The 25,442-nt window shown below is 60.9% G+C and overlaps 3 protein-coding genes across 9 annotated transcripts; all 3 read right to left on the bottom strand.

Moving 5' to 3' along the window:
• Positions 1-45: 45 nt before the first annotated feature.
• Positions 46-4,055, bottom strand: SLC6A8 (solute carrier family 6 member 8). The gene is made up of 12 exons (XM_032447247.1): positions 3,903-4,055; positions 3,347-3,611; positions 3,143-3,275; positions 2,860-2,994; positions 2,670-2,773; positions 2,471-2,595; positions 2,288-2,400; positions 2,083-2,220; positions 1,606-1,708; positions 1,431-1,531; positions 1,055-1,225; positions 46-569 (listed from the first exon to the last, which is right to left on the bottom strand). The coding sequence occupies exons 1-12, from the start codon at positions 3,949-3,951 to the stop codon at positions 438-440; spliced, it is 1,569 nt and encodes a 522-aa protein (XP_032303138.1). The 5' UTR covers positions 3,952-4,055; the 3' UTR covers positions 46-437.
• A 13-nt stretch (positions 4,056-4,068) lies between these two features.
• LOC116654022 (sodium- and chloride-dependent creatine transporter 1-like) lies at positions 4,069-4,864 on the bottom strand. Its single transcript, XM_032447296.1, has 3 exons — positions 4,768-4,864; positions 4,246-4,446; positions 4,069-4,148 (listed from the first exon to the last, which is right to left on the bottom strand). The coding sequence occupies exons 1-3, from the start codon at positions 4,847-4,849 to the stop codon at positions 4,069-4,071; spliced, it is 363 nt and encodes a 120-aa protein (XP_032303187.1). The 5' UTR covers positions 4,850-4,864.
• An 881-nt stretch (positions 4,865-5,745) lies between these two features.
• On the bottom strand, positions 5,746-25,011 carry USP19 (ubiquitin specific peptidase 19). 7 transcript variants are annotated; one of them, XM_015875286.2, is made up of 27 exons: positions 24,882-25,010; positions 21,969-22,213; positions 20,310-20,366; positions 19,065-19,193; positions 18,366-18,499; positions 17,638-18,045; positions 17,070-17,337; positions 16,774-16,930; positions 16,600-16,671; positions 16,027-16,142; positions 15,537-15,751; positions 15,069-15,270; positions 14,853-14,986; positions 14,543-14,701; positions 14,339-14,449; positions 14,116-14,226; positions 13,857-13,958; positions 13,359-13,499; positions 12,993-13,111; positions 12,621-12,758; positions 12,145-12,509; positions 11,360-11,470; positions 10,655-10,871; positions 10,201-10,353; positions 9,952-10,115; positions 9,701-9,879; positions 5,746-5,959 (listed from the first exon to the last, which is right to left on the bottom strand). In XM_015875286.2, the coding sequence occupies exons 2-27, from the start codon at positions 22,075-22,077 to the stop codon at positions 5,819-5,821; spliced, it is 4,212 nt and encodes a 1,403-aa protein (XP_015730772.1). In that variant the 5' UTR covers positions 22,078-22,213; positions 24,882-25,010; the 3' UTR covers positions 5,746-5,818. The 7 variants fall into 7 exon arrangements, with proteins under 7 accessions (XP_015730772.1, XP_015730773.1, XP_015730770.1 ...); XM_015875287.2 differs by having other exon boundaries at positions 15,537-15,745; XM_015875284.2 differs by lacking the exon at positions 5,746-5,959 and adding an exon at positions 7,018-8,104 and having other exon boundaries at positions 24,882-25,011.
• Positions 25,012-25,442: the final 431 nt, after the last annotated feature.

Raw genomic sequence — 25,442 nt, 5'->3', positions numbered from 1 at the left:
CACCCAGTTCCTCCCAACCTGGTGCCACCATCCCAAGCCGGGGTGTGCCAGGGTCTCCCAGTTTATTGCCAGATGTCGGGGCGGTTGGGGTTACACCAGACAAACGCTACAGAAGCGGTTAGTGAGCGAAGTGCCACCGGCCGGGGCGGCCGGGCTGGGGGGCAGTGGGGCATAGGGACGGAGGCCAGGGAGGAGCTGTCCTACTCACTTACCCCCTCCCACCACCCACACCCCATGTCTTACACCCCCCTCCCGGCGCTGGGGACCCCCGTGGCCGCCCCGTCCCCGTGTCCCCGAGCGGTTCCCACCACCCCCTACTCCCTGCATAGAGGCTGGGACAGTGCGGCGGGGGGGGCCCAGGCGCGGGGCTGCATGGGTGGGAGGTGGTGCTGGCATTATTGCTATGGCGGGCGGGAGCAGCGCGACCCTCCCCACGCTCAGATCACAGTCTCGAAGAGCGTTGTCTTCTCCTTGGGGGGCTCTGGGGCCAGCAGCTTGGCTTCGGCCTCGGGCGTCAGGTACTCCAGGTGGTGGTGGCCCCAGATTGGCGTGGTCAGCAGCTGCCAGCGCTGCAGGGACATGGGGTCAGCATTGGGGACGTGGCACAGAACAGAGCATGTGGGTGGGGATGGGGTTTGGATTAGGGGGGACGGGGACAGAGATGGCGTTTTGATGGGCATAAGGCAGGGATAGGATTTGGACTGGGAGGAAGGGATTGAAATGGGACTGAGAGAGGGGGTAGGGCAGCAGTGGCAGGGTGAGGATGGGGACTGAGATGGCACTGAGAGAGAGACAGGGATGGGGACAAGGATGGGATTTGAACAGAGACAATCATAGAAGCGGGGATGAGATTTGGATGAGGTTGGCTTTGAGCGAGACAGCGATGGGGACAGTGATGAGATGGGGAGAAGGCATCAGGGATCAGGATGGGATTCAGCTCAGGATGGGACTGAGCCACCAACGTGAGGTGATGGGATGGAAATGCCAGAAGGAACAGGGAATGGATTCAGGTGCGGACGGGGACAGGGACCAGGGTGGCCCGGTGCTGCCTCACCTCGCGCAAGGAGCCTTTGCAGCGCAGGAGCTTGTAGATGACAGTGCAGGGGATGCAGAGCATGGAGGAGAGAGCCAGGACCCAGCCGATGGCGTCGCCCCACCACGGGTACACGTAGGTCTTGTTGTACGTCAGCGGTTTGTAGTTCACCACGTGGAACAAGAAGATGCCCTGCGCGGAGCGGCAGCGAGCTCCCACGGCCGTCCCCACGCGCGTCCCCCCGCACGAGTGTCCCACCCCCCACCCACCGCCGTGCCCGCAGCCGCCGCCGGGGGGAGCCCGGAGCCCGCGGAGCTCCGGCCGGGGCAGCGCGCACACGGCCACGCGAGGGCGCCCGAGCGCCCCCCGACCCACGCGCGACCGCGTCCCCGCTCACCACGCAGACCAGCGGCGTCACCACGGCCCAGCACCACTTCATGAAGGGCAGCGGCCGGTAGCCGATCATGCGGGCCACGTCGTCCATGAAGCGGTCAGCGCCTGCGGGGACGGGGACGTCAGCGGGGTCCCACGGGTGTCCATCCCTGCACCCCTCCCCATCCCCACAGCCTCACCGTACACCCAGGCGATGACCACGCACTCCCAGAACGCCTGCCACAGCAGCGTGATCCCGCTGGCTGAGTAGTTGTCGAACAGCTGGAACACGTACATGCCGCCCTGCGGGACAGCACTGCGTTCACCGGGCTGCTCCATGGGCACCCAAATGGGACAGGGACCCCAAATGGGACGGGGACCCCAAATGGGACAGGGACCCCCCAGTGCTATGGGCACATTCAGTAGCACAACCTTCCCAAATGGCACAGACCCCCCATATGTCATGGATCCTCTAAATGGCACAGACAGCCCAACGCCATGGGCACCCCAATGGCACACACAACACCCCAAACGGCACAGACACCCCCAGTCCAAGAGCACTCCAATGGCACAGCCACCCCAGATGGCACAGACACCCCACACAGCCATGGAAGCTCCAGCCCCATGCCACGGGAAGGCACAGCCCGGCCCTGGCCCATGTCCGTGCGCGTCCCCACCTGTGTCACCATGGAGAGGTCGATGAGGCAGCAGACGATGCAGCAGAGCGCGGCCGTGAGCTCACGGCGCAGTGAGCCGGCCCCCGGCTGGGGGAACAGGTCCAGGATGCCAGTGATGAAACCCTCCACACCGACAAACTGCGGCACACAGAGGGGTCAGCAGGGGCACAGGGTCCCAGCCCCGTCCCCGTCCCCACTGCCGTACCTGGCTGTCCAGCCCCAGCACCAGGAGCATGAAGAAGAAGAGCGTGGCCCACAGCGGGGACAGGGGCATCAGTGTGACGGCTTTGGGGTAGGCGATGAAGGCCAACCCGGGACCTGCAGGACAGTAGGGTGAGCGGTGCCACCCGCTGTAGGATACACAGGGCCCGCAGCACGCACCACTCACCCGATTCGGCCACTTTGGAGATATCCACGCCCTGCTCTGAGGCCATGAAGCCCAGCACGGAGAACACGACGAAGCCAGAGAAGAAGCTGGTGGAGCTGTTGATGACGGCCAGGATGTAGGCGTCCCTGTGGGCACAGTGGGTTATGGGCTGTGCAGGAGCTCTGTGGGGCTCTGCGGGGTCCCGGCGGCGCAGCCCTACCTGTAGCAGTTGTTGTGGAAGCGGTTGTAGCTGCCCAGTGCCGTCAGCGCGCCCAACCCGATGGCGTAAGAGAAGAAGATCTGAGTGCCAGCGTCGATCCAGACCTGGGGCATGGGGACGGCGCTGGGGTTTAGGGGCACTGCGTGTCCCTTGTCCCTCTCCATGGCCTCGCTGCCCCCCCCGCCCTCACCTGCGCCTCAGCCAGCTTGGACCAGTCGGGTTTCAGGTAGTAAACGATGCCACCCAGTGCACCGGGCAGCGTCACGCCGTGCACCAGCAGCAGGATGAGGACCACGTAGGGGAACAGCGCCGTGAAGTAGACGATCTGTGGACAGGGAGCTGGTCAGAGCCCCGTGGGGCAGGAGGTGCTATGGGGCAGGACGCCCCGTGCCACTTGTGTCCCCATCAGGGCTGGGGTTTGGACGTCCCCAAGCACTGGTGGCACCTCCCGTACAGCCGTGGGACCGCGTTACCTTCCCGGTTGACTTGACACCTTTCCAGATGCAGAAGTAGACGATGATCCAGGTGGAGACCAGGCACAGGATCATCTGCCAGTTCATCTCCCCCGGCTCGCTCAGGTCCCCCGACAGCCGCAGCACTTTGTTCCTGCATGGCGGGGTGGCACTGAGCACCAACACATCCCCGTCCCCTCCGCCCCGCGCCGTCCCCACACTCACTCCCAGAACTCGATGACGGGTGAGCGCATGTCGGAGCAGCTGACGTTGAGGGCGGTGGCGGCGGCGCTGGCGTTGGCGCTGGCGTTACGGCACAGCTCCAGGTGGAAGAACTCTGCGCAGCGCTCCGTGTTCCACGCGTGGCCGCAGGTGGCCCAGGGCAGCTTGTCGGTCAGCGAGTGCACCAGGTAGAAGAGCCCCCACACCAGGATCATGATGTAGTAGGAGTTACAGAAGAAGACGATCACCATGGAGGCCAAGCCCAGACCTGGAACGTGGCGGTGGGGTTGGCACGGGGCTCTGTGTGCCCACAGTGATCCAGGGGGAGAGGATGTGCCACGATGGCGGGGACGGGATGTGCAGGTGTGGGATGATGGGCAAAGGGATGGCGTGGGATCAGCCATGGGCACAGTGGGGACTCGTGGCTCTCGGGGACGGTAACGGGGAGCTGCAGGGCAGGGCAGGGAGCTGCCATCCTTGGCTGCGGGACACGGGGCGTGGACAGGGAGCTGCGGGGGCCCCGCGCAGGGCACGGAGCAGGGGGGAGGACGGCGAATACCTTTAAAGAGCGGAGCGATATTCCACGCCGCGATGCCCCCCTGCTTCATGAACTGCCCCAGGGCCACCTCCAGGAAGAAGACGGGGATGCCGCCCACGAAGACGATGAGCAGATAGGGGATGAGGAAGACGCCTGGGGGGGGGGACGCGGCCGTTCAGGGTACGGCTCAGCCGTGCCGTCCCCCCCTCGCCGGTCCCCCCCGCGCCGCCCGCCGGGCGCAGCGAATGGCGAGCGTCACTCGGCGCACTCCCCCTCGCCGCGCGCCGATGTAGGTCAGGGCGGGCAGGTGGCGGACCCCCACCACCCCCCCCCACACACACACACACCCCGCGCCGGGGCTCACCTCCTCCATTGCGGTAGCACAGGTAGGGGAAGCGCCAGACGTTGCCCAGCCCCACGGCGTAGCCCACGCAGGACATGATGAAGTCCATCTGCCGGGTCCATGTCTCCCGCTCCGGGGCGGCCGTTCTGGGGGGGCCGGGGGCTCCCACCAGCGGCGCCGTCACCGTCCGCTCCTCTCCCGCCGCGGGGGGCTCGGTGCCCTCTGCCGGGACACGGACGGGAACTGGGGGGGTGGGGGGGCAGCGCCGCGTCACCAGCGCTCACGGGTGGGGAGGAAGGGGGACGCGGGGGGGGGGGGTCCCCATGTCCCGCGCGATCCCCCCCCGCGCCCCTCGCTCCGCGCGTGGGGGCGTGACGTCAGATGTCAGCCCGCCGCGTGACGTCACAATGCGAGCGGTGACTCACCCCGCGCGGGACCGGAGGGGCGCGCCGCGGTCGCGCGTCGGCCGTGCAGGCCCCCCCCCAACCACCCCCCCCAACGCGCACCGCATCCCTCCCCGGCCCGGTTCAGCCCCGCTCTTACCGGAGCCCGTCGGGGCGGCGGCGTCGCGGCTCGGGGCGGCGGGAGGCTGCGGGGCGGCCGTGTCGGCGGGGACGGGGGGCATGGCGCGGGGGGCCGGGGACCGGGGGCGGCTCGGGGGCGGCTCCGTGCCCGGGGGGAGCTCAGAAGCAATCCACGAAGCACTTGAAGGTGAGTCGGAAGAACCTCATTGAGGGCGGCGGGGCGCGGCGGGGCGGGCCGGGCCGGGCGGGCGGCTCAGAGCCGGGCTGCGGGGCCGGCGCCGCGCGGCCGCTCCGGGGCTCTCTGCGCCGCGGCACCGGGCGGCGGCGGAGGCAGAGCCGGGCCGCGCCGCCCCTCGAGAGCCATTGGCCGCGCCGCCCGCCCGCGGCTTGCCGGGACTTGCAGTCCGCCCCACCGGCACCGGGACGCGGGCACCGGGCAACGGGACGCAGCGGGTGACGGGGCGAACACGGGGTGAACGCGGGGCGCTTGGGGCGGCAGGGCGCCCCGGGGGACGTAAATCGATACGAAATTGAAGGAGGAAAAGACCTCTGAGATCACCTAATCTGATTGCGATTGCAGTTCAACCTTCAGCCCACCCCCACCGCGCCTACCGAGCAACGTCCCCGGGCGCCACATCCACCGCGGTGCTCGGGGCCGTAGGGCACAGCGGGAGACACCTGGGTGCACGCGGGGACACGGGGCACGAGGGCACATCGGGTGTTCCCCGACAGCAGCGCCACGATGCACCGGCACGGCGGGTGACAGCGCCGGGATGATGCTGCATGGCAACGGGGGCTGTAGGGAACACAGGGGGCTGTAGGGGACACTGGGGCTGTAGGGAACACCGGGGCTGTAGGGGACACCGGGGGCTGTAGGGGACACTGGGGCTGTAGGCAGCGCGGTGGACACGCAGTACCCGGGTCGCAGCCCGGGGCGGGCAGCAGGCAGCAGAGACGAGCGGAGTTCAGCAAGTTTAATGAGAGCAGGACAAACCCCGACCCGTGCCCGCCCCCCACCCGTCCCGGTGCCCAGCCCGGCCCGCAGCCCCATGGCGGGTGCCCGCGCTGCTCTAATCGACTTCTTCCATGCTGCTGTAGGACGGCGCCGGGCGCTCGGCGGGGCTGGAGAAGCGCTCGGGGAGACCTTCCGCAGCCAGCGGCGGGGCTCCTTCGGGGGCCAGGCCGGATCCGAACGGCACCGCAGTCAGTCCCTGCAAGCAGAAGGCGGCCGTGAGACAGTGCACGACGCTGCATACCGCTCTACTCCCACTCCGCTCCCGGCAAAGGCCCCGGCTGGAACGCAACGAGCCCGGAGCGGCCCCGCACACGGCCCCGACCTGCCCGAGCGCTGCAGCCGGGCTGCGGCACGCTCAGCATCGCCGCTACGCGCCGTCCCGTCCCGCACCGCCGCCATGGGCCGCTGCGTTCGGTCCGGGTCCGCGGGGCGGGAGCGGCAGCACGGGACGGAACCGTCACCTGCGGTTGAGGCAGGTGCAGGGAGCGGTGCGTGGCCTCGAGCCCGGGGCGGCAGCGCCAGGCGGAGCAGAGGTCACCCCGCAGGCGCCGGGCGCTGACTCAGCCCCACGAGGGCAGCGCCGTGGGCGCGTGGGGGCCCCAGACCGCAGACAATGAGGCGACTGTTCCAGGGCAGGAACGTCCCGACGGCGGGGAGCACCGGGCTGGGACCCGTGTGCAGGAATAAGGGCCGGGCAGCACAGCTGTACGACGAGGACAGGGATGGGGGGAGGTGGGGGGACTCCAGGGGCTGCACTGCCCCGCTCCAGCCTCCCAGCGCTGACGGGGCCCCGACCGTTCCCACTGAGCATCCTTCCTGACACACACAAGGGCACTGCCGGCAGGACGGCAGCGGAGACGGAAAAGGAAGTCACAGGGCTCTGAAGTCACCTCTCAAACCCAAACACTCCCGAGCAGCCCGAGCCTCGCTCAGCCAAGGGCAACACGTCTCAATGTCACGCACCGCTGCAGCTACAGGCCTTGCCCCAGCCAGGCAGTGCTGTGAGCTGCCAGGCCCGCCGGGCACCCAGCACGTGCCACGGCTGTTGCTACACACCTGGGGCCCCTCGGCACAATCAGAGCTCAGCCTGCACCCCGCTGAGCACAGGGCAGCACCTCAGTGCCGGCTGTGCTGTGAGACCAGCTCAGGGGCAGGGCAGGGACACTCCATCCAGCTGCCCTTTGCACTGGAGCAGGCTCGGCTGCAGAGCCTCTGGCTGCTGCCACGGTCCTGTCACACAGAAGGTGCTGCAGCTCTTTGGAAAACCTGCCTTTATTGGCACACGCCGCAACGTGCAGGAGAGCGACGCTGCCAGCACAACCTCCCACGGGCCTCCTGCAGCCCAGCTCCTTCCTGCTGCTCCCCGAGCCCATGCCAGTCCCCCAGTGAGGTGCTGCCTCGTGCTCCCCCAGACCCATCCCATTGTAAATTGGGACTTCCAGATGCAGACAGGGACAGTTCAGGGAGTGCTGTGTGTGCCCCAGCACAGTCTGCCTGGGTGCTGCTCTTCCATGCCCCAGGGTGAGGAGCAGTGCTGAGGCCAAGGCCCCCGACTGAGCAAGGAAGTGCAAAGCACACGGTGACAAGTCATCCAGTCCCCGCACAGGAGATGATGCTGGCCTAGAGGGATACAGCTTCTGCCGGCTCTTTAGAATGTGAGGCTCCCAAAGCAGGGAGCAGTGGGACCAGCGATCGTGTCAGGGCATCCTGCTCTCACAACAGGCTCCGGGCAGGGCTCTGCTTGTTGCCAGGATGTTCCCAGTGGCAGCGGCACCGTCCTTTCCTGAGCAGCATGTACCACTGGGGCCAGCCCCGATCCAAGCAGGCAGCCAGGGCGAGGGCGGGCTGAGGGGATGCTGGTTCTGGGCTGTGCCCTGGCAACGCTGGGGGCCGGCCACGCAGCCCTGCCAGCTGGCATAGGGGATGCCAGAGCAGACAGACAGGAGCCGACAGCCCCAAGCTTCCCTCCGAGAGCATTGGTGCCCGCAGCAGGCGTGTCCTTCCCACAGGGTTCTGTCCTGCTGCCCGCAGGGTTCTGTCGGGCCACCTGGCAGCTCTGACGTCTTCGTGGTGCAGCATTCTGGCACGGCGTGTGCCCCGGCAGCCCTGCTCTGTTTGCCCACACCTATCTCCAGCGGGTTTGGTAGATGAGCGGGTAGAACACATTCAGGAAGAGAGCCACGATTGCGGCCGTGGTGGCCAGGATGAAGTATTTGATGCAGCCTTCGTCTGGGTGTTGGGGGGTACCCGGACTCCTCTTCTGGCCACGGGGCCTCCAGGAGTTTCTTGCAGGCCTTTGGGGAGCCTCGAGCTGCAGCTCTTGTTCTTCAGCCTCCAGTTCCTGCCAGATCAGAGAAGCCTGCGATGTGGAAACCTGCGTCAGCACTTGGAGAACACAACTGGCAACACCCCTCGCCATCCCCCGGGGCAGGCGGCCGCCTGCGAGCCCAGTCCCGTGCCCCACCAGCCCACCTCCCCATGCAGCACGGTCGCACCCGCCCCCACAGCTCCTCAGGCTGCTCTGGTGGGTGCAGGTGATGCAACAGGAGCAGTGTCTTTGCAGGAGCCAGCGGCTGGATCCCTCTGCAGTCGATTCCGTGGCACTGACGGATCCATGCGGGTGAGGGGGCGGGTAGCAGCCCATCACAGCTCAAGTCTGGTGATCCCAATGCGATTGCTCAGATGATGCCAATTCAGAGGCAGCTTGCATGGCAGGAGAAGGAGGCACGGTCGCAGCACAACCAGTCCCAGCTCTCCTCTGGTGGGTTGGGATCCTTTGAGAGCCAATCACAGCTCAGCTTCCAAGAGGATTATCTGCAGGCAGCCGGTCACAGCCCAGCCCTTCCCAGTGCTGGTGATCACGCAGGGCAGCCAATCAGGACACCGGGTCTCTGGAGGATGCAGGTGATTCCAGGCACTTGGAGACCACTCAGCCCAGTGAGATCCAACACATCCCATCACTGTGCAGGACACAGTGCTGCTGAGGTCGCAATGAGCCCCCAGGGATGCAGCGAGGCCAAGTGCTGCAGGGCACACAGCGGTCCCCAGCACGGCAGGGATCCCACAGCCAGCACAGGACAAGTGGAGCAGCCTTCCTGTGGCTGCTCAGCACACACACCCTTGTGACAGGAGCAGCACCGTCCCCCAGCAGAGAAGGCAGAGCCAGGACACCCAGCCCACGTGAGCCAGAACAGCTTGGATAGCCAACCACAACGTCCCTATGGGGCACACGTGTTCAGCTGTGCCACAGCCAAGCACTGTCCTCAGATCCAACGAGGCCAGCACAGAGCGGACCCAGGGGAGCCTGGCAGGCAGGTGATTTGCTACACCACCAGCCCAGGCCTTTCTTTCTGACACTTCTGCAAAGATCAGTCCAACCATGCCCTACTGATGAGTGCTGAAAGCACTCTTTCTGTCAGCGCACCCTCCTCACCCTTCCTGCAGCACAGTGTGCTCTGGGCAGTTTCCCATCAGCATCCCGCAGCTCACAGGCCTCTGGCTCAGTACTTGCATTCACCTTTTCTGCAACTAGAGCAGCCCCATCCTGGGCCAGAGCAGAAAACATCCCCACCCTGTCCCCAGGAGGCCGTGCCTCCTGCCACAGCCAGCTCCCATTCCACCGTTCTCAGCCTTCCTCAGTGCAGAGCCCAGCAGGGCACAGCCCCCTCCTGCCCCTGCAGCTCTGTGCCCTCCCACCAGCACTCCCAGCACAGCGGCTGGAACCAGCTCTCCCACCCTTTAGCGACAAGACTGTTCCGAGCTCACAGCCAGAACAGCGCAAGGCAGACCCCAAAGCCCAGCTGGTGCACGCTCTTTGGTCTCAAAGAGAGGTGGCACAGCACCGCAGCGGTGCTAGGCTCCACGGGGTCCAGCAGGTGGGCACATGCATATTTCAGGGCTCTGTGGCTCCAATACTGGAAGGGACACAAGCTCTCACCTGACTGGCAGCAGCTTCAGCAGAGGGGGTGCGCTCGGCTCGGTGGTCTGGGGGGTGCCCTGGCAGAGGTCTCTCCACAGGAGAGTTCCTCCGGCGGTAGAAGAGGACATATGCGTATCTGGTTACCACCTGGCTCTCGTCCACAGTGGTGACTGTGCTGTCATCGAAGAGCCGCCAGCCTGAGAGGAAAGAAGGGTTAAGCAAGGAGACCGTCCACAGCTGCAGGGGAGGGGAGGCCGGCGGATCCTCACCCACGTCACTGCGCTGGCTGTTCTTGTCGTTGGGCAGGCGGGCATATGCCGTGTAGTGCCCGCCAATCATGCCTCCATAGTGATTGATTACAGCATACAGGTCATACATAGGCAGCTGTTGCTCACCCTTCCGGCCGATGCAGAATTTGCTTAGGTCCAGGCTCCTGAGGACAGACACAGGGCTGGTCAGGGATCAGCCGGGCAGCACAAGCAGTACTATCCCCAGCAATCCATCCCCTGAGCTCTCACCGGACAGGGAAGTCAACCATATCATTGATCTTGTCCCTCCAAATAAAGCTGCGGAAGGAGAAGCGCTTGAGCTGGATGATGAGGACGTTGGGCAGGCGCCACAGCATCAACTGCTTGGAGGCCTCGCGGTGCTGTTTGCACTTGGGGCAGTACCTGGGAAAAGTATGTGTTCATTACCAGCATGTAGAGAGCCCTGGGTTTCTGAGCCCAGCCCAGCCCTAAGCTCCCCCGACGTATGGATGTGGCAGAGGAGACAGGAGGTCTCGGCCTCCCTGCCAGAGGCAGGACAGCACAGCCCCGCAGAGTGCTGGCACTGCTCCCTGCTGGCTTCTGGCCCCTTTCCCCAGCACTCCTGGCTGCCGGGAGAAATGTCAGGCAGGACCAGGCAGCTCCCGGGAAACCCCCGCTGCTGCCTGCGCCTGCAGGCTGGAACCCGCCACGTCGCCTTCCTCACCACGCTTCCTCTGGGGCCAGGACTTCAGGCTTGGTGAAGAGATTGAGGCACTGCTCCAGGGTGAAGTGGCCAGCTCGGGCTGCTTCACTGGCTGAGCTCGGATCCTCCACGCACTCCAGATCCTTGGACTCCACCAATACAAATTCCTTGAGGCGCTCATTGTTCTTCCACACCAGGGCAAGGGAACAGTCATCCGTCAGCTCCAAGGGGGTGTCACCTGCAAAGGGGCACACACCTCAGCCAGCTGACCCCCAAGCCCACCCGGACTAGACTAGGAGCAGTCTTGCCCAGCCCAGTTTTAACACAGCACAGCCAAGAAGGTGCGAGTGGTCCTGCCACACACCCCCACTGCCGAAGCTAGGTTCTCCGCCCCAAAGGGAATAAAAACAGCATCTATTCAGATAGGAGGTGATCCAGCCACACAGATCTCTGCTCCTCTTTGAGTGTGGGAGGTCGAAAGGAACCGGTTTATTTGCTCAGGGGAGTAGGAGCTTGAGAAGAGCTTCCAAGGAACAGGCACGAGCTCTGCACGGTGCAGCCCTGCCCTCCCACACCAGACACAGCTTTTGCTGCACAGCCTGGGGCTGATGGCATACCTGGGCTTGCTCTGGCCCTAGGAGCCTCTTACACCCTGGCCAGATAGATCCACTCTCTGCTAAACGCCACGAGGGATGAAACTGGATCTCCCCAGGGCTCCAGGCTCACCTTTATCTTCCAGCTTATACTCTTTGTTGGCAGCATCGATCTTGTTGATGTAGAACTGCGTGGCACGGGCGCTCAGCGAGTCTGGAGTGTGCTGGTACCCAGGGATGGCAGCTGTGGATAGGCAGGGACATATCTTTAGTGGCACTGCCTGTTTGCCCTGCGTAGGGGCCAAGAATTTGCAGTGCCCCCACCCCCATCTCACATGCTACGGCCTTGCAGGGACACAACCACGTGCCCAGTGTCCTTGACTATTTTTAGCAGACGCCTGCCCCTGGCAAGCTGCGCTCCTCTGCCTGCCTTGCCCCTTCACTGCACATTGCTGCCATCCTGAGACAAGTGTCTGGAAACGTGACAGCTGGGCGCCCAAGTGCAAGAGGCTGCTCCTGTGCAGCTGAGTCAGAGCGAGGGAAACATTGCGCTCACAGCCCCGAAGGGCTCAGCACTGGGCTCTGCCCTCCCACGAGACTCAAGGCTTCTGCCAACCCCTGCCTCCCCACCCCTCCAGCAGCCCAGACTCTTTCCAAGTCAGGTCTTTGCTCTGTTACACAGGCCCTGCCAGGGCAGGGCAGAGCGTGGGCTGTTAGGCATTTCAGGTGGGGCTGCACTTCTAAAACATGGCTCCCAGAGCTCCCCATTTATCCAAAGGGGTCTCCAGACCGAGCCGGGTGGGGAAAACAGACACTGTGGGCGAGAGGTGATGCCAACGAGGGAAAACTGCTCCCTGCCTTGCTGGGGGCTGCCTGGGCTCCTGGCACAGACAGGGTTAGCACCGCAGCACCTCCTACCTTCTGGTTTGAGGGCTCTCTCGTAGGAGGGCTCTTTCTCGCAACAGCTGTCACCCTGCGAATCCATGTGCTCAGAGAAGCCCGAATCCAAGCTCAGCAGGGAACTCCTGGCAGCCAGGACCTTGCTCCGAACAGTGCCAGTGTCACTAATCTCCGGGTGCAGCTCAGGCACAGCTGGTGAGAGGGGAGGCTCCTGCAGGAGGCCAGAAGCCCTGTCCCCGTCCCCCAGCTCAGGAGCAGAGGTGGCGGCGGCACAGCTGCCTTTGGCCAGGGGCTCCAGCTTGTCTAGGAGCAGAGGCTGAAGCCCCTGCTCTGGTGACATCCGTCCCAGCTGGAAAGGAGGCTGAAACACGCTGACCGAGTACCTGAGCAAGAATTGGACAGTTACAGCAGGCCAGGTACAGGGCTGGGCTCAGCTCAGCTCCTGGCTGTGCTTGCTGCTGTGACAGAAGCACCTCCCTTCCCTGCACCCTCACCTTGCGTAGCCCTCCAGCAGCTGCGCCAGGCGGGCGTAAGTGAGGCGGGATTCCGGCACACTGATGAGGAAGGGGAAACCGATGTTCTCAGGGCGGCACAAAGCCTTGTGGTCTGGCCAGTGTGTCTTCTGACACGTCCTGTAACACATAGAGCCCCAGTGAACCCAGTGCCTGCAAACAAACAGGCAAGACCTCAGCAGGAGTTTGGTGGTGCTCAAGAGGTGTGTCTGGGACAAGAGGAGTGCTGCAAGCCAGACTGGCTCCTTCCCAAAGGCCAAGCCCATCCCACCTCCTCCCAGTGGGCTGAGTGCTCCCGCTCAACCCTTCACAGCTGGAGACCCTCCCTCCCTGTGAGGCACCAAGCCAACTCACACGTTGCAGTAACCGACTCGATAGCACCTCGTGCAGCGCCTAAGCTTCTCTTCCTCTGACAGCTGCTTCTTCTGGCAGGCTGCACACTTGGCGACAGGGACACTAGGTACCTGTGGGCGCTGCAGGAGAAAGAACCCATTGGGCATGGCAAGGCACCTGGGCAGGATAAGGTAGCCTTGTCAAACCCCTGTGCTTCCTGCCCATGGTAGAAGTCATTCACCAGGATGGGCAGCCCTTTTCTGCAGGCAGAGTGCTACCAGGGCCATGTGCTGGGCACACATCAGCCAGTATGCCAGACTTGTGCAAGCTAGCACTGCTCTCCCCATCCCGCTCAGCCTCCTGGCAGTCTCAATCCCTGCTGCTTACCTGCTGGACCTGCAGCTCCACAACCCGCTCTTTGGCCAGCTCTGTGGACAGCACCTCGAAGCAGAGCAGCAGGTCTGTGGGAGAGACTGTGTCCAGAGACTGGGACGGCAAGAACATGCGTTGGAAGCGATTCTTGATTACCTGCCGGGAAAGCAGTGGAACAGGACTGTGTGAGGGCTGCCTTGTGCTCAGAGGGCTGTCCAACTTTTCCTCTCCTGAGGAAGCCACATAGTGAGCTGTGGAAGCAGTAGCATCACAGTGATGGTGTGCTCTGCCCACCATCATGACCTGGTATCTCTGCCTGCTGCGCTGCAGAGGCCCAGCTCACTTGAGCAGGATTCTCCCTGGCAGCACCTCGTGTGTGACACTACTACCCACGGACAAAACTCACCCCATGGACAAGAGGCTGCTAGTGGCAATGTGTTCAGCACAACTGTGGGACCCAGGGGCACCCACACAAGCAGCCCACAGCTTGGTGGTCAGTTTTAGCATTCTCACCTCTGCTAGGCGCAGGTTGTCTGGTTTCACATGCACACTGTGGGCCACCGAGTCGAGTACTTCCATGGCACTGGAGTTTTCCTTGCTGATACTCACGAGGAACTGCCACAGTGTAAGTGCCACATTAGTAATGCCACATTAAGGCATGCAGGCCCTGGCTTAACACAAGGTTCACAGCCCACTTGCACAGGACCAGCTGCCTATGGCACCTCCAAGAGCCCCCTCAGGCTACCTCCCCAAAGTAATTAGTGTCCTTTACCTTGATGGGTTTCTTGTGCGGCTCCTTTGCAAAGTAGTAGACAGTCAGCACCTTCTGCTTTTGCGGGAGGGGGACTGGGAGGTACAGGAAGGGATCAAAGGTGATGGACACCTGCAGACGAGAGAGCCCACTCAATATTGGGAATTGTTTATGTCTGAGATCAGCAAGGCAACAGTCTCAACAGACTGGAGATCCAGGGGCACAGCCAACAGGGCTGCTCTACCTTGGAACAGACTGGGCACACCAACTTGGATTTGTACTGGCCCTGGAATAGGTCCACAATGAAGGAATCATTCCTCATCTTGTGTCGCTGCCAGGCCTCCTCAGCTACCACCTGCGGAGAGAAAGGGCTCAGCTAAATCACATGGGCCAGGGCTGCTCTGTAGCAGCCAGTGCTCACAATAGCCTTGGAGACAGACATCCTCACCTCATCAGGCCTCCCGTCTGAGTCAACAGTTTCTGTGTAGGGTTTGTTCTGGATGCGATTGAGATCTTCATGCAGGCCATCAAGCAGAAAGGCCATAAACTCTTGAGCATCGTGCTGGGCATAGCCAGTGAACTGGCTGGCCTTGCTGGCCACAATTGCCTGTGGGGAGCACAGTCTTCAGCCCACCAGCAACACTGCTTGCCCCATACTCAAAGCCTGGCTGCACCCAAAGCAGCAGAGCAGCACAGAGAAATGCTGAGACCCACAGCTGAGGACAATGCAGCAGCTCCCACAGAACACTGGTACCTACCTTCAATTTAGAGGGCTGAAAAGCATGGTGTGTGCCTTTCCACAGTGCTCTCAGTAGCATAGCAAAGCCAATGGCCAAGCGTCCCCCTGTCCCAAGGGGGTTGTTGTAGTTGATTTCAGACTCAAAGGATCGATCTGTAAGAGATGAAAGAGAGTGAGGGTGGCTGCTGGCTGCACAGAGTGGCAGGGCTTTGCTGAGCTCCAGGCATGTGCTCACCATGGAAGTAGTCACGCAGCTCCCGCGTGTTGGACAGTGACTGGATGACACTGTTCATGAAGCAGGTATTGCCCAGATTCACCAGCCCCGTGAAGCCAGGCAGGCACACCTTCTTCTTCTCATCTTCATCCTCATCATCTTCCACACTCTCAGTGCTCACTGGGCTGTGTGTCATCGGTGGCACCATACAAGTTGGTTTGGGCTGCCAAAGCAAAACTAAGTGTGATGGTGCTGTGTACTCGGGGGTCTCTGGAAACATCCAAGCCACACCTCATACAGGGCTGGGCTGAAGCCATCATCCACCAGAACAACTGCTGTCCCCAGTTCTGCCAGCTATGCCAACTCCTCCCCCAGGAACAGTCTGCCAGACCCCACAGCAGCACCAAAGGAGGTGAAGCCCAACCAGAGGGACAAGTTGATCCCCACTTCCCCCCACAGCCAGGTCAAACACAGTATAGCTCCACTCACCGAGGGGATGTGCGGCTCTTGCTTCACTGCCACGTGCTCTTGGGCTGTACGGGCTGCCACACCATCCAGACTCCCATCCTCGACACGTGGCTTCTCTTTCTCACTGGTTCGGGCCTCCTCTTTGCTGGACAGGGGGTGCTGGTTACTGCCTGGAGGGGTCTTATCCAGAGGGGTAGGGCCTGTAGGCATGGCAACCTTTGCACCACCCACTGCACCTTAAAAAGGGGGAAGAGTGGGCCTGTGGTTAGCAGCACCGTGCACTGCCCACGGTGGGGCTGAGCTGTTTGCTCAGCATCTTGCCTACTCCCACCTTCCAGTGCAGGAAGGTGAGCAGCAGTGCCTTTCCTGAGTGACCGGATTGCCTGCCCCACAACCCTCCCTCCCCATGATCCCATTCCAGAAGACCCAGTGCCTTCCAGACACTGCAGGTGGCAAGGAAGGCACTAGGTACAAGCAGGCAGTCAAGACAGAAAGAAGGCAGGGTGCAGACCTCGTGTGGCTGGAGCCTCCAGCCCTCCCCAGCGCTGGCTATGGCGTTTCTTCAAGCAGACATCAATGCGAGATGCTGTGAAGTTGTATGTGCACTGGTCTGGCTCAATAAGGTTCCTGCAAAACACACAGAAATTGAGGATCATTCCAGCCTCCCCAGCAGCCTCAGAGATGCTGAAGTCTGCAAGGCAGGGCCACAGTTTCCCAACTGGCATCGACCCTGAGGGGGGGCTCCACAAAGCAGTACAAATGCCCTCAAGTCTAGCCACACTGAGCACACAGGGGACCTGCCTTCTGGGAGATCCATTCTGCCTGGTTCATATGCCCAATCTAGTGGGATGTCTCAGCTAAAGCACACGCAGCCTGGTCTGGCTCCACCCCCAAGAGCTCTAGATCAGGCTGGGGAAAGACTGCAGATAATGGAGTTTTATTCTCTGCAACCATCCCAGGACTGTGGTGTTAGAACAGTATGGTGTGATGGAGACACTCAGGTGCAGAAATCAGTATGTCCTGGAACTGGCTCCTGCTCTCAGCTTCCTCATCTCAGTATAAGCAGGCAGGATGGAAGCCATACCTGAGCTTCACCTGCCACCGGAACACTGTGTGGGGCCCACAGCCAGGATGGAGGCGAAGGAAGTTTATGTCACTGCAAAGAAATAAGGAACAAGTGAGAAAAGGTGAATAAAGTAGCCTGGCAACAGCCAAAAGCTTCGCATCAGCTTGATTCCATTCAAAAGTGCATTTGTACCTTGTCTGGAACACCAGTGTGAAGTCTTGCTCCCGGAAGAAAACCTTGGAAGTCTCCTTATGAATCTCCTTCACATAAACGTGCACCACCACCAGGTCATTGCCCTTCTCATATGAGTCATACTTGACAAAGGTCAGGCTCACAAGAGGCTCTGGCTCTGAGCAAGGAAAGACATGAGCAGAGATCACCTTCACTGCACTCCAAGGCAGCACTGCAGGTTGGCCAAGGAGAGGTCCTGAGCAGAGGAACTTTCCCAGCCATGCCAGTCTATAGATACTGACCCCTGGGCCACTCACCATCAGCTGCTGCTTCCAGAGCCACATCGTCCTTGGACCAGTCCCTCTTCTCTCCATCTCTGCCTAGGGGACGTGTGGCTGATGGGATGGCTTTAGAGCTCTCTCCCAAGACTGGTGCACTCTCCCGGCCCCGTGAGGCTTCAACAGGGCTGCCTGGCTGCAGGACTCTTTTCTCTACACAGGTGGCAACACAGTGGGGGAACACCTCTGTGGTAGCAGCAAGTGGTGGCATCTCCACAGGAACAGTCTCCTTGGCCATAATCACAGCCTTTCAAGACAGAATGATAGTGAAAAAGAGATAATTTGACCCCTTGTGCCACCAGTTCAACACTTCTCCACAGCCTGCTGCTGTCAGCCAAGAAGGGACAGTCCCACATAACCCACACACCCCTGTCTTAGCACCCTTAGCACTACAGCCTCAGCCCAGCAACTGAAGGCTCCTTGCACCTGTAGCATTCATTCCCAAGTCCTAGCTTATATTTCACCCACCCTTTCTCCCAGCTAGGCCCACACCAGCCTTCAGCACCACCAAGGGTCCAGGAACCCATCTCATTCCATAGCAACATACCTTCTCTAGTGGTGGTGCGAGGTCAGTCAGGGCTGTAGGCCCATCACCCTGGCTGGCTCTGCCATTGCGACGGCTGCCTGACCTCCCGCCATGCCCTTTGCCGGGCTCCACGCTCCCGGTGACTCTGGTATTTGGCTCCTCTTCAGTTGGAGCCACTTTGAGGTATACTGCCCGCTTGGCGCTGGGGCCACTCTGTGTCCCTGGGCTGGCTGGGCTTTTCCCTCCCAGGGCCTCGCTTCTTCCCTGAGCACGCTTGGGGTTGGAGGGCTCTCTGCGGGTTCTTGGAAGCTCAGTGCTTTCAGTCCGTGGTTCTTCAGGGGCCAGTTCTGCAGATGCAGCCTTCTCCTTCCCGTTCTCCCAGCACATGGCCCCTTTGCCCAGCTCTTTGGATCCATCTTTCTTTCTCTTCTGTGAAAAGTAGTGCAGCACAGTGGGAACACAGCCAGGAAGCAGTACCTGTCTTGCTCTCTACCAGCCCCTCACCCTTACTCCCCCTTCCCGGGGCACGCCAAGGTTCTGTTCCAGAACCCAGAGGCTGTGGCAGGAAGGACAGGGACATGACAACATGCCCTCCCTTGGCTCAATGCCCTCATGCAGCCTGGGGATGCAAGATGTGTCCTAAGATGCTCCCTGGGTCGGGGCAGCTCTAGAGCAGGGAGTGAAACCCTCACCCAACTCTGCCAGGCTCCATACAGTTGCCTGAAAGGTAGAGGTCCCCTCGCCCTCACCAGAAGCGAAGACCAGGTGTGGAGCGGGATCTTCTTCTGAAGCACAAGCTGCAGAAAATTTCCCTTTTTGCACTGTATCTTGCTGCAGGAGCCCTCAATCTCCTCATAGAACTGACAGCTCCACTGGCGCCCATCTGCAAGAAAAGGGGGGTGGAACCTCAGGCAGTGCAGCAGGCATCAATATACTCTACCCATAGCCCTCCCTCACCTGCCTCAGGGGCCAGGAGAGCTCTTGTCTGAGAGCCAAAGAGGCTGCAGGCAGGCTGCCACCACATCCCACGAACTTTCAGGATGATGCCAGCTTCATTGAGTTTGCTTTGTACATCTGGCTGGCCTCCTTCCCAGAGGGAAGGTGCTGGGTCTCCCTGCCCTCAGGGGCATGGACACTTCTGCAAGGGATACCCAGCACCGACTCAATCATCCCAAAGGGCAGAGCAGTGATGCATCCAGCACAGCAGTGGGCACCTGTTCACTTGGCAGGGAAAAGCCAGCTCCCACCCTCCCCAGCCATACACCCTTCTTCTTTTACACTGCCCTCGTATCAGCCTGGCCTGCTGGCTGAAGCTGTGCCAGCTGACAGCGGGGCATTGCCTCTGAAGGAAAAGTTTTATGCTCGTCTGGATCAGTCCCACATCCAGTCCACAGGCGTGCCAAGCCCTGCTGGAGAAACATTTGCAGCAGTCACTCCATTCCCTGTACCTGGTAGTTTGATCACACAGTCAGTATCGGTGAAAAAAGTATCCACGTCCTCCACCTTCAGAGATCCACTTCCCAAGTTCAGCTTGACAATGATCTCATCAGCATTCTGCTTCCAGTCCAGCAGCAGCTCTAGGAAGAGGAAGGGAAGCATCAGCCACTTGTCCAGCCAGAGTGTGTGGCCACAGTGCTCACATCTGAGCTGAGGAGTGTGAGCCCAAACACACATCTGGTTGAGGACATCAGGACAGAGGACACAGCTCATAGCAGTGAATGAAAAACAATTGTAATCTACTCGTATCAAGTCACAAACAAGGACTTGAGCAGCAGGTTGCAGCAGGTCAGGTGAATCCCAGTGGGAACCAGAGAGATCATGAGGCAGAAAGGCTTGGCCCAGTCACGTGCAGCAGCGGGGCTGGAAAGAAAGGGTGGCTCCTGCCAGCTACAAAGCAATTGCTGCTTTCCCAGTGAACAAGGAAGCCACAGAATTACTCTGGGGGATACAAGTGGACTCTGACCACAACCAGAAATTGCCACTTCCCTTTTGCATATGCAAAACAAGTAGCTCAGCTATAGTCACCAAGAGCACTGTACTCCTGCCAGGTAAGCACAGTTAACACAGCTGAAACACAGGTGGGTCAGCCAGCCTGGCATGAACATCTTATCAAGGGGAAAAACACAGCAGTAGTGTCAAGCCATGGCAGACAGAATCCCATCAGGTGTCCAACAGGCTCTAGGTCTGCCCATGCAGCATCCTAAAATCTTCATGGGAAAAAAACTGATGTTTCCTTAATTTCCAATTGGTTTACTTCTACTTTCTCAGCTACGCTGGGATTTTAGTCCATCTGTTCTCAAAGTGAGGACCTGCAGCCAAGGCAGAAACCAACCAGCACCTGATGGGTGACATGGCCTGAGATCTTCCCAGCATGGAAGGCTTCCTGCTACAGAACAAGCAAGAGGATGCCAGCAGCAAGATATCCCAGGACTGTGCTCATAGGCACTGTGACACCTGGGACAGAAGCAGTCTGCCACGTGCCTTGAACCCCTCCCTTGCAGAGGGTAGTTCCCAGCCATGTGTAACATTTCCTGGGAAGGCTGCACCCTGTTAAAGAGGAGCACAAGGGCAAGGGAGCACTCGGGTTAGTTCCATTGATTGCCAGAGCACAGGATGACAAGGCAAGAGCTTCAGACCCCTTGCGGGGGTGCTCGGTGGCCATGCACTGGCAGCTAGGGCACACCTCCACTTACCCTCCTCCAAGTCCCTCTCCTGGGAGGTCTCAGCCTGCTCGAATTCAGGGCGAGACACTGGTGGGCAGAGAAGCAGAGCACAGGTGGGTCTCTCATTCAGTCACCTCAGAGCACAGGCTGGTGCTCCAACATCCAAAACTGTATATATCACCAAACTTCTGCCCAGACTTTTGTGTATGTGCTGCTCATTTCCCTCTGCTTTCTCCCACCCCCTTGCTGCCTTGAGTTTTTCCACAGCAGAACAAGCCAGAATCCAGGATGTGCTCCTCACCCCAGTTCAGCAGTGAAAGCAAAACAACACTGATGCACCAGAAAGACAGTGCTGCTTCAAGGCCTGAATCACTGTGGAGCTTGTGGTAACTGGGCTGTGTGCCCCACTCAGTATGCCAAGTCTCTGCTAGCTCCCAGCCTCTACCCACATAGGAGAGGCTCTGTCTTGATCTTACACTGAGAACCTGATGTTAGGTTGCGCTAAAACCAATTTTGCTGTAACAAGAGAACCAGGCAGCCCAGCTGCACTTTAACATTCCCATCACTGCGCAACCTGCCAGAGATAAAACTTCCTTCCAGATCAGACCAGGGGACCAAACTGACCTGACACCTAATCCCTGCTCCCTGCAGGATTACCTCCAAGAGCCAGAAACATCTCAGGGTCAGCTCCACCCCCACAGGGAGATGTGCTGTGCTAGGCAAAGGCGTCGGTGCAGCAGCACCTTGTCCTGAAGCAAAGAACCAGTGGCAAAAGGAACTGTGGGTTCCATTTCAGAGAGCTTACAGGACTGTGAGCTGCCCTCCTCAACATACCACAGAACAGCAGGGAATATCTGTGGAGTGTTGCAGTCACAGGCACAAAGGTGCAGCAAAGCCACTCTGTGTCTTGGTGTTTTGCGCTGGGGAGTGCAGCCTATCGTTCCAAGTGCAGACATCAGTAAGTGCTATTTCACCTTGGCCTACAAAAGGCTGTGTTATTTTCAGGTTACAACAGCCAGCACAGAGCAGGCACAGAAATCAAGCAGTTTGCCAGGGACACTGTGCTGCAGGAGCAGGAAGCTGTGTCTGCCTCCTGCCTGCAGGTACTCCCTGCCCAGCATGGCAGCCTGCACCTGAAGCTACGTTTGTGTCACCAGATACACAATGGCTGTGGAGGGAATTACTGCAGAGCAATATCTCACTCGAGCCACACCTCCCCCTGGTGCAAGAGGTGAAGCAACAGCCCCATCCACAGGCCCTGCACCCTGTGGGTGCTGTCAGCACCTCCAGTACCAGCCCGCAGCATGCAGGCTGAAAGACAAAAGTTTGTCCGGCTGCAAAAGCACCTGCAGGCTTTGATCCTACTCCCCCTGGGTCAGGTAGCTCAGCCCAGATGAAAGCAGTGACTGGAAACAGGCGCCGTGAGCAGGGTCAGGCTTAAACTAACCAAGGAATGGGCCCCACCTTCCTCACATCCCTGGGGACAGGCAGCACAAAAGAAAGGAGGTTACAGGTCCAGGGAGGACACTGTGCCAAAGAAGATCCCACTGCATGGTTTACAATCAGCCACAGGAAGCGATTAGTTAAATCTGCTTATCCTGCAACAGATGGCTGCAAGGCTCCCACCCGCGGGGCCAAGAAACCATCCTGCTGGGCCTTCTCCCTGTGGCACCGCCTGGGGCTTCTCACCTTCCTTGCTCTCCTGGTTGGCTCGATCCTTCTGCTTCTTCTTGTTGGTGGCATCATCCAAGCCCCGAGACACTCTCCTCTGGCCGGGGGCATTGGTGCTGCTGGACATTTTCAGCCGTTTGGATGACACAAACGGCCCACCAGGGTCGGTAATGGAGTCTGGGTCAGGGGTGCGACGTTTTCTTCCTGGCCCAGCTATCTTGGCGACTCTCTGTGCTCAAACTCTCTGGCAAGGAACTAGTGGCCTAAAGAGAAGAGAGAGCAAGCATGGCAGGAGGAGTGGATGGAGAAAGTCCAACAGCACCAGGAGCTACTGCCCCCACGCTCCCAATGCCCTCACATGACCTTCCCTGCAGCCTTTATGGGAAACCCTCTCAGCCCTTACAACAGGCAAAAGCATGGGCTCCCAAGACACACAAACCTGGAATGCAACTGTCACACTCATGGCGCACACTGCACCACCCAGAACCTCTGCTGGCTCTAATAATACCCAAAGGCAGAATGAAGAGGAGCAAAGCAACGTCCCTAGCCCACACAAGCCAGCCCCACAGCACAGGGCACCAGGCAGGTCAGCAATCAAAACAACACTCCATGTAAGAGGATGGAAGAGAAACACCCTAAGAAGGAAGCAGCAGGAGAAGCAGAAGGCCTGGGAGAGGCTCCCGTGACAGCAGAAAGCAGAGCTCCCTGGCACGAGGGAAGCTCCTCCCTCCACCCACCAGAACAGCGGCACCTTGCATATTCATCTCGCTGATTTACAGACAGCGCCAGCAGGGCCAGGCTGGAAACAGGACACCCCTGCTCCCAGTGCTGGGGAAGCTGGGCATGGCCTCCCACTGCCACCCAGGCCAGGGCAGGGAGCCACCAGCCTAAGGGCTGCAGATGGTCTCAGTTCTGCCCTGAGATGTTCAGGAGAGAACAACTGGCACAACCTGCTGAAAACGGCTTCCTTGAGCTCAACGGCATCTTGGCCCCACAGTCCCCACAGCTGTTCCTGGCTCTCCTGGAGCCACACATCACCCTGTCACCCTTGCACCAGCAAAGACCTGATAGCTCTTCTCGGACACTGTCAGGGGTAGGACATCTTCATGGATAGCACCAGTTCAGGCTGAGCAGTGACAGCACATTTGTGTTCAAGGAATGCTTGTGGCAACCAATGACCACAAAATGCAGTGGACTCCATGGCAAAAGTGCTGGTACCATTATGCAGCAGCAGCAGGCCCAGCCCCATGGCAAAGCCCACACAGAAACCACTTCATCAGGCCAACCTGCCTCAGACACCAAGAACCAACAGAACAGAATGGAAAGCTCAAGTGCCTCCGACTGCCCAGCACGGGACCCACACCAGGGAGGCCCCAGTCAACACAGGAAAGGAATTCTGGGCAGGACCCTGCAGTTACCCCCAGAGGGAAGAGAGCAGATGTGGAACAGCAGCAGCACCAGTTCTGAGCTGTTGATCGTATTATATTGGGTACTGCTGCAAAGCTTGGCAAACGTGGGCAAGCTGTGCTTGATGAATTCCCTTTGTCTCCAGCGGGAAATTCCCACAGGAGCAGGAAATGAAAAGCAGATACAGCTCTACCCACGGCCAGGCCAGGCCACACTGCATCCAAAGGGGCAGCACCAAGACAAAGGAGACAGGGAGCTCTGAGTAGGGTCCTATGGAATGAGGAGGACAGGCATGTTTGCAGCTGCTCTGCCAAGGAAGCTGGGCACTCCCCTGCCTGCTGGGGCTTGGCTTCCGTGGGTCTGCAGCCACCGGTTCCACCTAACAGCTCGGAGGAACTGAGTGGGGCTGGGACTCCGCCTGATTTTGGCTGCCAGAATCCTGATTGCAGCCTCAGGCCATTGTGGGTGCCTCCGGGTTTGAGCCAACTGCAAGATAAAGAGTTACTCTCACTGGTTTATTCTAATCCTGGACTCTTCCCCTCTCCACAAGCAGGAAATGCGTGGTAATGGGGCATTCATCAGCCAGCTGTCCGGAGCACAGCATTATAGCTGCTGCTGCTCCCAGGGGGCTGGTACTGTGGGAGGTAATACCAGGGCTGAATCGTTGAGAGGCACAGGGTGGGTGTTTGAGCCGCAGTGCTGAGCACTTCAAGTACAGCAAACATGGTTATAAGAGGAGGTGCTTCTCCTTCCTCTCAGGGTTTGTGTCAGTGTGAGCACCCACGTGCTGCAGGGTGCATCGGATCAAGAAGCCGTGCAGACCGGAGCCTGGATGGCTGAGTTTGCTTCAACCTGAATCAGCTCCACAGCCCAGCTCGTCCTGAGGCTGCACAAACACCCTGTAGTAGCCCCAGCAACGTGTGAACACAGAAACAACAGCACGCGGTTGTGCAGCACGGCCAGCTGTTCCCACCGCGGGGCCGGTCAGCGTTCAGACACTGACAGCAGGACGAGCACAGCGGGACGCGGGTCGCCCCAGATGCTGGAGCCGCATCCAGCACTTGGCAGGGAAACAGCCCCGGCCTCGAGCCCCGGCCCCCGCCCCTCGAGGCGGTGAGAAGTGGGGCCGCCCGCCCCGCTCATCTCGTTCCTTCCCCCGCCCCATCACACCCAGCCCGGCCGGCGGCAACGCTCCCCTCGTGCGAACGGCCGCTCCCGGTATCCGCCGCTCTCATCCACCCGCGGGCTCACAGACCCGAGGCCAGGCCCCGTCCCACGCCCCAGCCGCAGGTCGATCCCGTGGCCGCTCGGTGCGGCCTCCCGTGCACGGCGCTCCCCGCCGAGCATCGCCGCCGGGCCCAAGGCAGGAGGAGGCGGAGCCCGTCGCGATGCCGGCGGCAGCCTCGGGCCGTGCCCGGCGGCCCAGGCTCGGACCGGCTCGCAGTGGGGGGGGATGGCGCCGCCCGCCCCGCGCCCCCCCGAGCCCGGCTCGGTCCCGGCCGCCGCCGCCCGCCCCGCACTCACGGCCCGGCCGCCGCTCCGCGCTGCCCCGGTGCGAAGTTCCGAGCGGGCCCACAACGGAGACAGGCCCGAGCCCGTGACGCACTTCCGGAAGCCGGCGGAGCGGCCCACGTGACGCGGGAGCGTGCTTAGGTCACGTGACGCGCACCGGGCCCGGTCTCCGGTTCTGCCCCCGCTGTTCTCACGGCCCGTTACGCCATGGAAACCACGGCGGGACGGCACCGAGCCGCGCCCAGCCGGGGCGTACCCGCGGTACCGGGCCGGGCCTGCTCCGCCCCGGGCCTGCCGCCTCCCGCCGTGTCACAGAATCACAGATCACAGAATGACCCAGGTTGGAAGGGACCTCAAGGATCATGTAGTTCCAACCCCCTGCCTGGCAGGGCCACCAAACATACACCTTTACTAGATCAGGTTGCCCAGGGCCCTGTCCAACCTGGTCTTGAACACCTCCAAGGACGGGGCATCCACAACCTCCCTGGGCAGCCTGTTCCTGTCAGCCCTCGGCCCACCCCGTGCCCCCTGTGCCCCAGCCCCGCCGCCCTATGGCCCTGTACCCACATGGCG

Source organism: Coturnix japonica, chromosome 12, assembly GCF_001577835.2.
Source record: "Coturnix japonica isolate 7356 chromosome 12, Coturnix japonica 2.1, whole genome shotgun sequence".
In the NCBI taxonomy this organism is placed as follows: domain Eukaryota; kingdom Metazoa; phylum Chordata; class Aves; order Galliformes; family Phasianidae; genus Coturnix; species Coturnix japonica.
This window is presented reverse-complemented; position numbering and strand designations above follow the sequence as displayed.

Excerpts from the sequence above, each read along its gene's own strand:
- SLC6A8 (XM_032447247.1), bottom strand. The coding sequence starts at position 3,951 with ATGAAGCAGGGGGGCATCGCGGCGTGGAATATCGCTCCGCTCTTTAAA. Across the intron at positions 2,221-2,287 it reads TGCTGGGGCTGGACAGCCAG|TTTGTCGGTGTGGAGGGTTT; the intron begins GTACGGCAGTGG and ends TGTGTGCCGCAG. Across the intron at positions 1,226-1,430 it reads TGACGCCGCTGGTCTGCGTG|GGCATCTTCTTGTTCCACGT; the intron begins GTGAGCGGGGAC and ends CGCTCCGCGCAG.
- LOC116654022 (XM_032447296.1), bottom strand. The coding sequence starts at position 4,849 with ATGCCCCCCGTCCCCGCCGACACGGCCGCCCCGCAGCCTCCCGCCGCC. Across the intron at positions 4,447-4,767 it reads CGCCGCCCCGACGGGCTCCG|AGGGCACCGAGCCCCCCGCG; the intron begins GTAAGAGCGGGG and ends GTGTCCCGGCAG. Across the intron at positions 4,149-4,245 it reads GTGCTACCGCAATGGAGGAG|TGCGCCGAGTGACGCTCGCC; the intron begins GTGAGCCCCGGC and ends GGCGAGGGGGAG.
- USP19 (XM_015875281.1), bottom strand. The coding sequence starts at position 22,077 with ATGTCCAGCAGCACCAATGCCCCCGGCCAGAGGAGAGTGTCTCGGGGC. Across the intron at positions 17,338-17,637 it reads TCGCACCACCACTAGAGAAG|GCTGTGATTATGGCCAAGGA; the intron begins GTATGTTGCTAT and ends CTGTCTTGAAAG. Across the intron at positions 15,271-15,536 it reads AAGAGCCGCACATCCCCTCG|CCCAAACCAACTTGTATGGT; the intron begins GTGAGTGGAGCT and ends TTGCTTTGGCAG.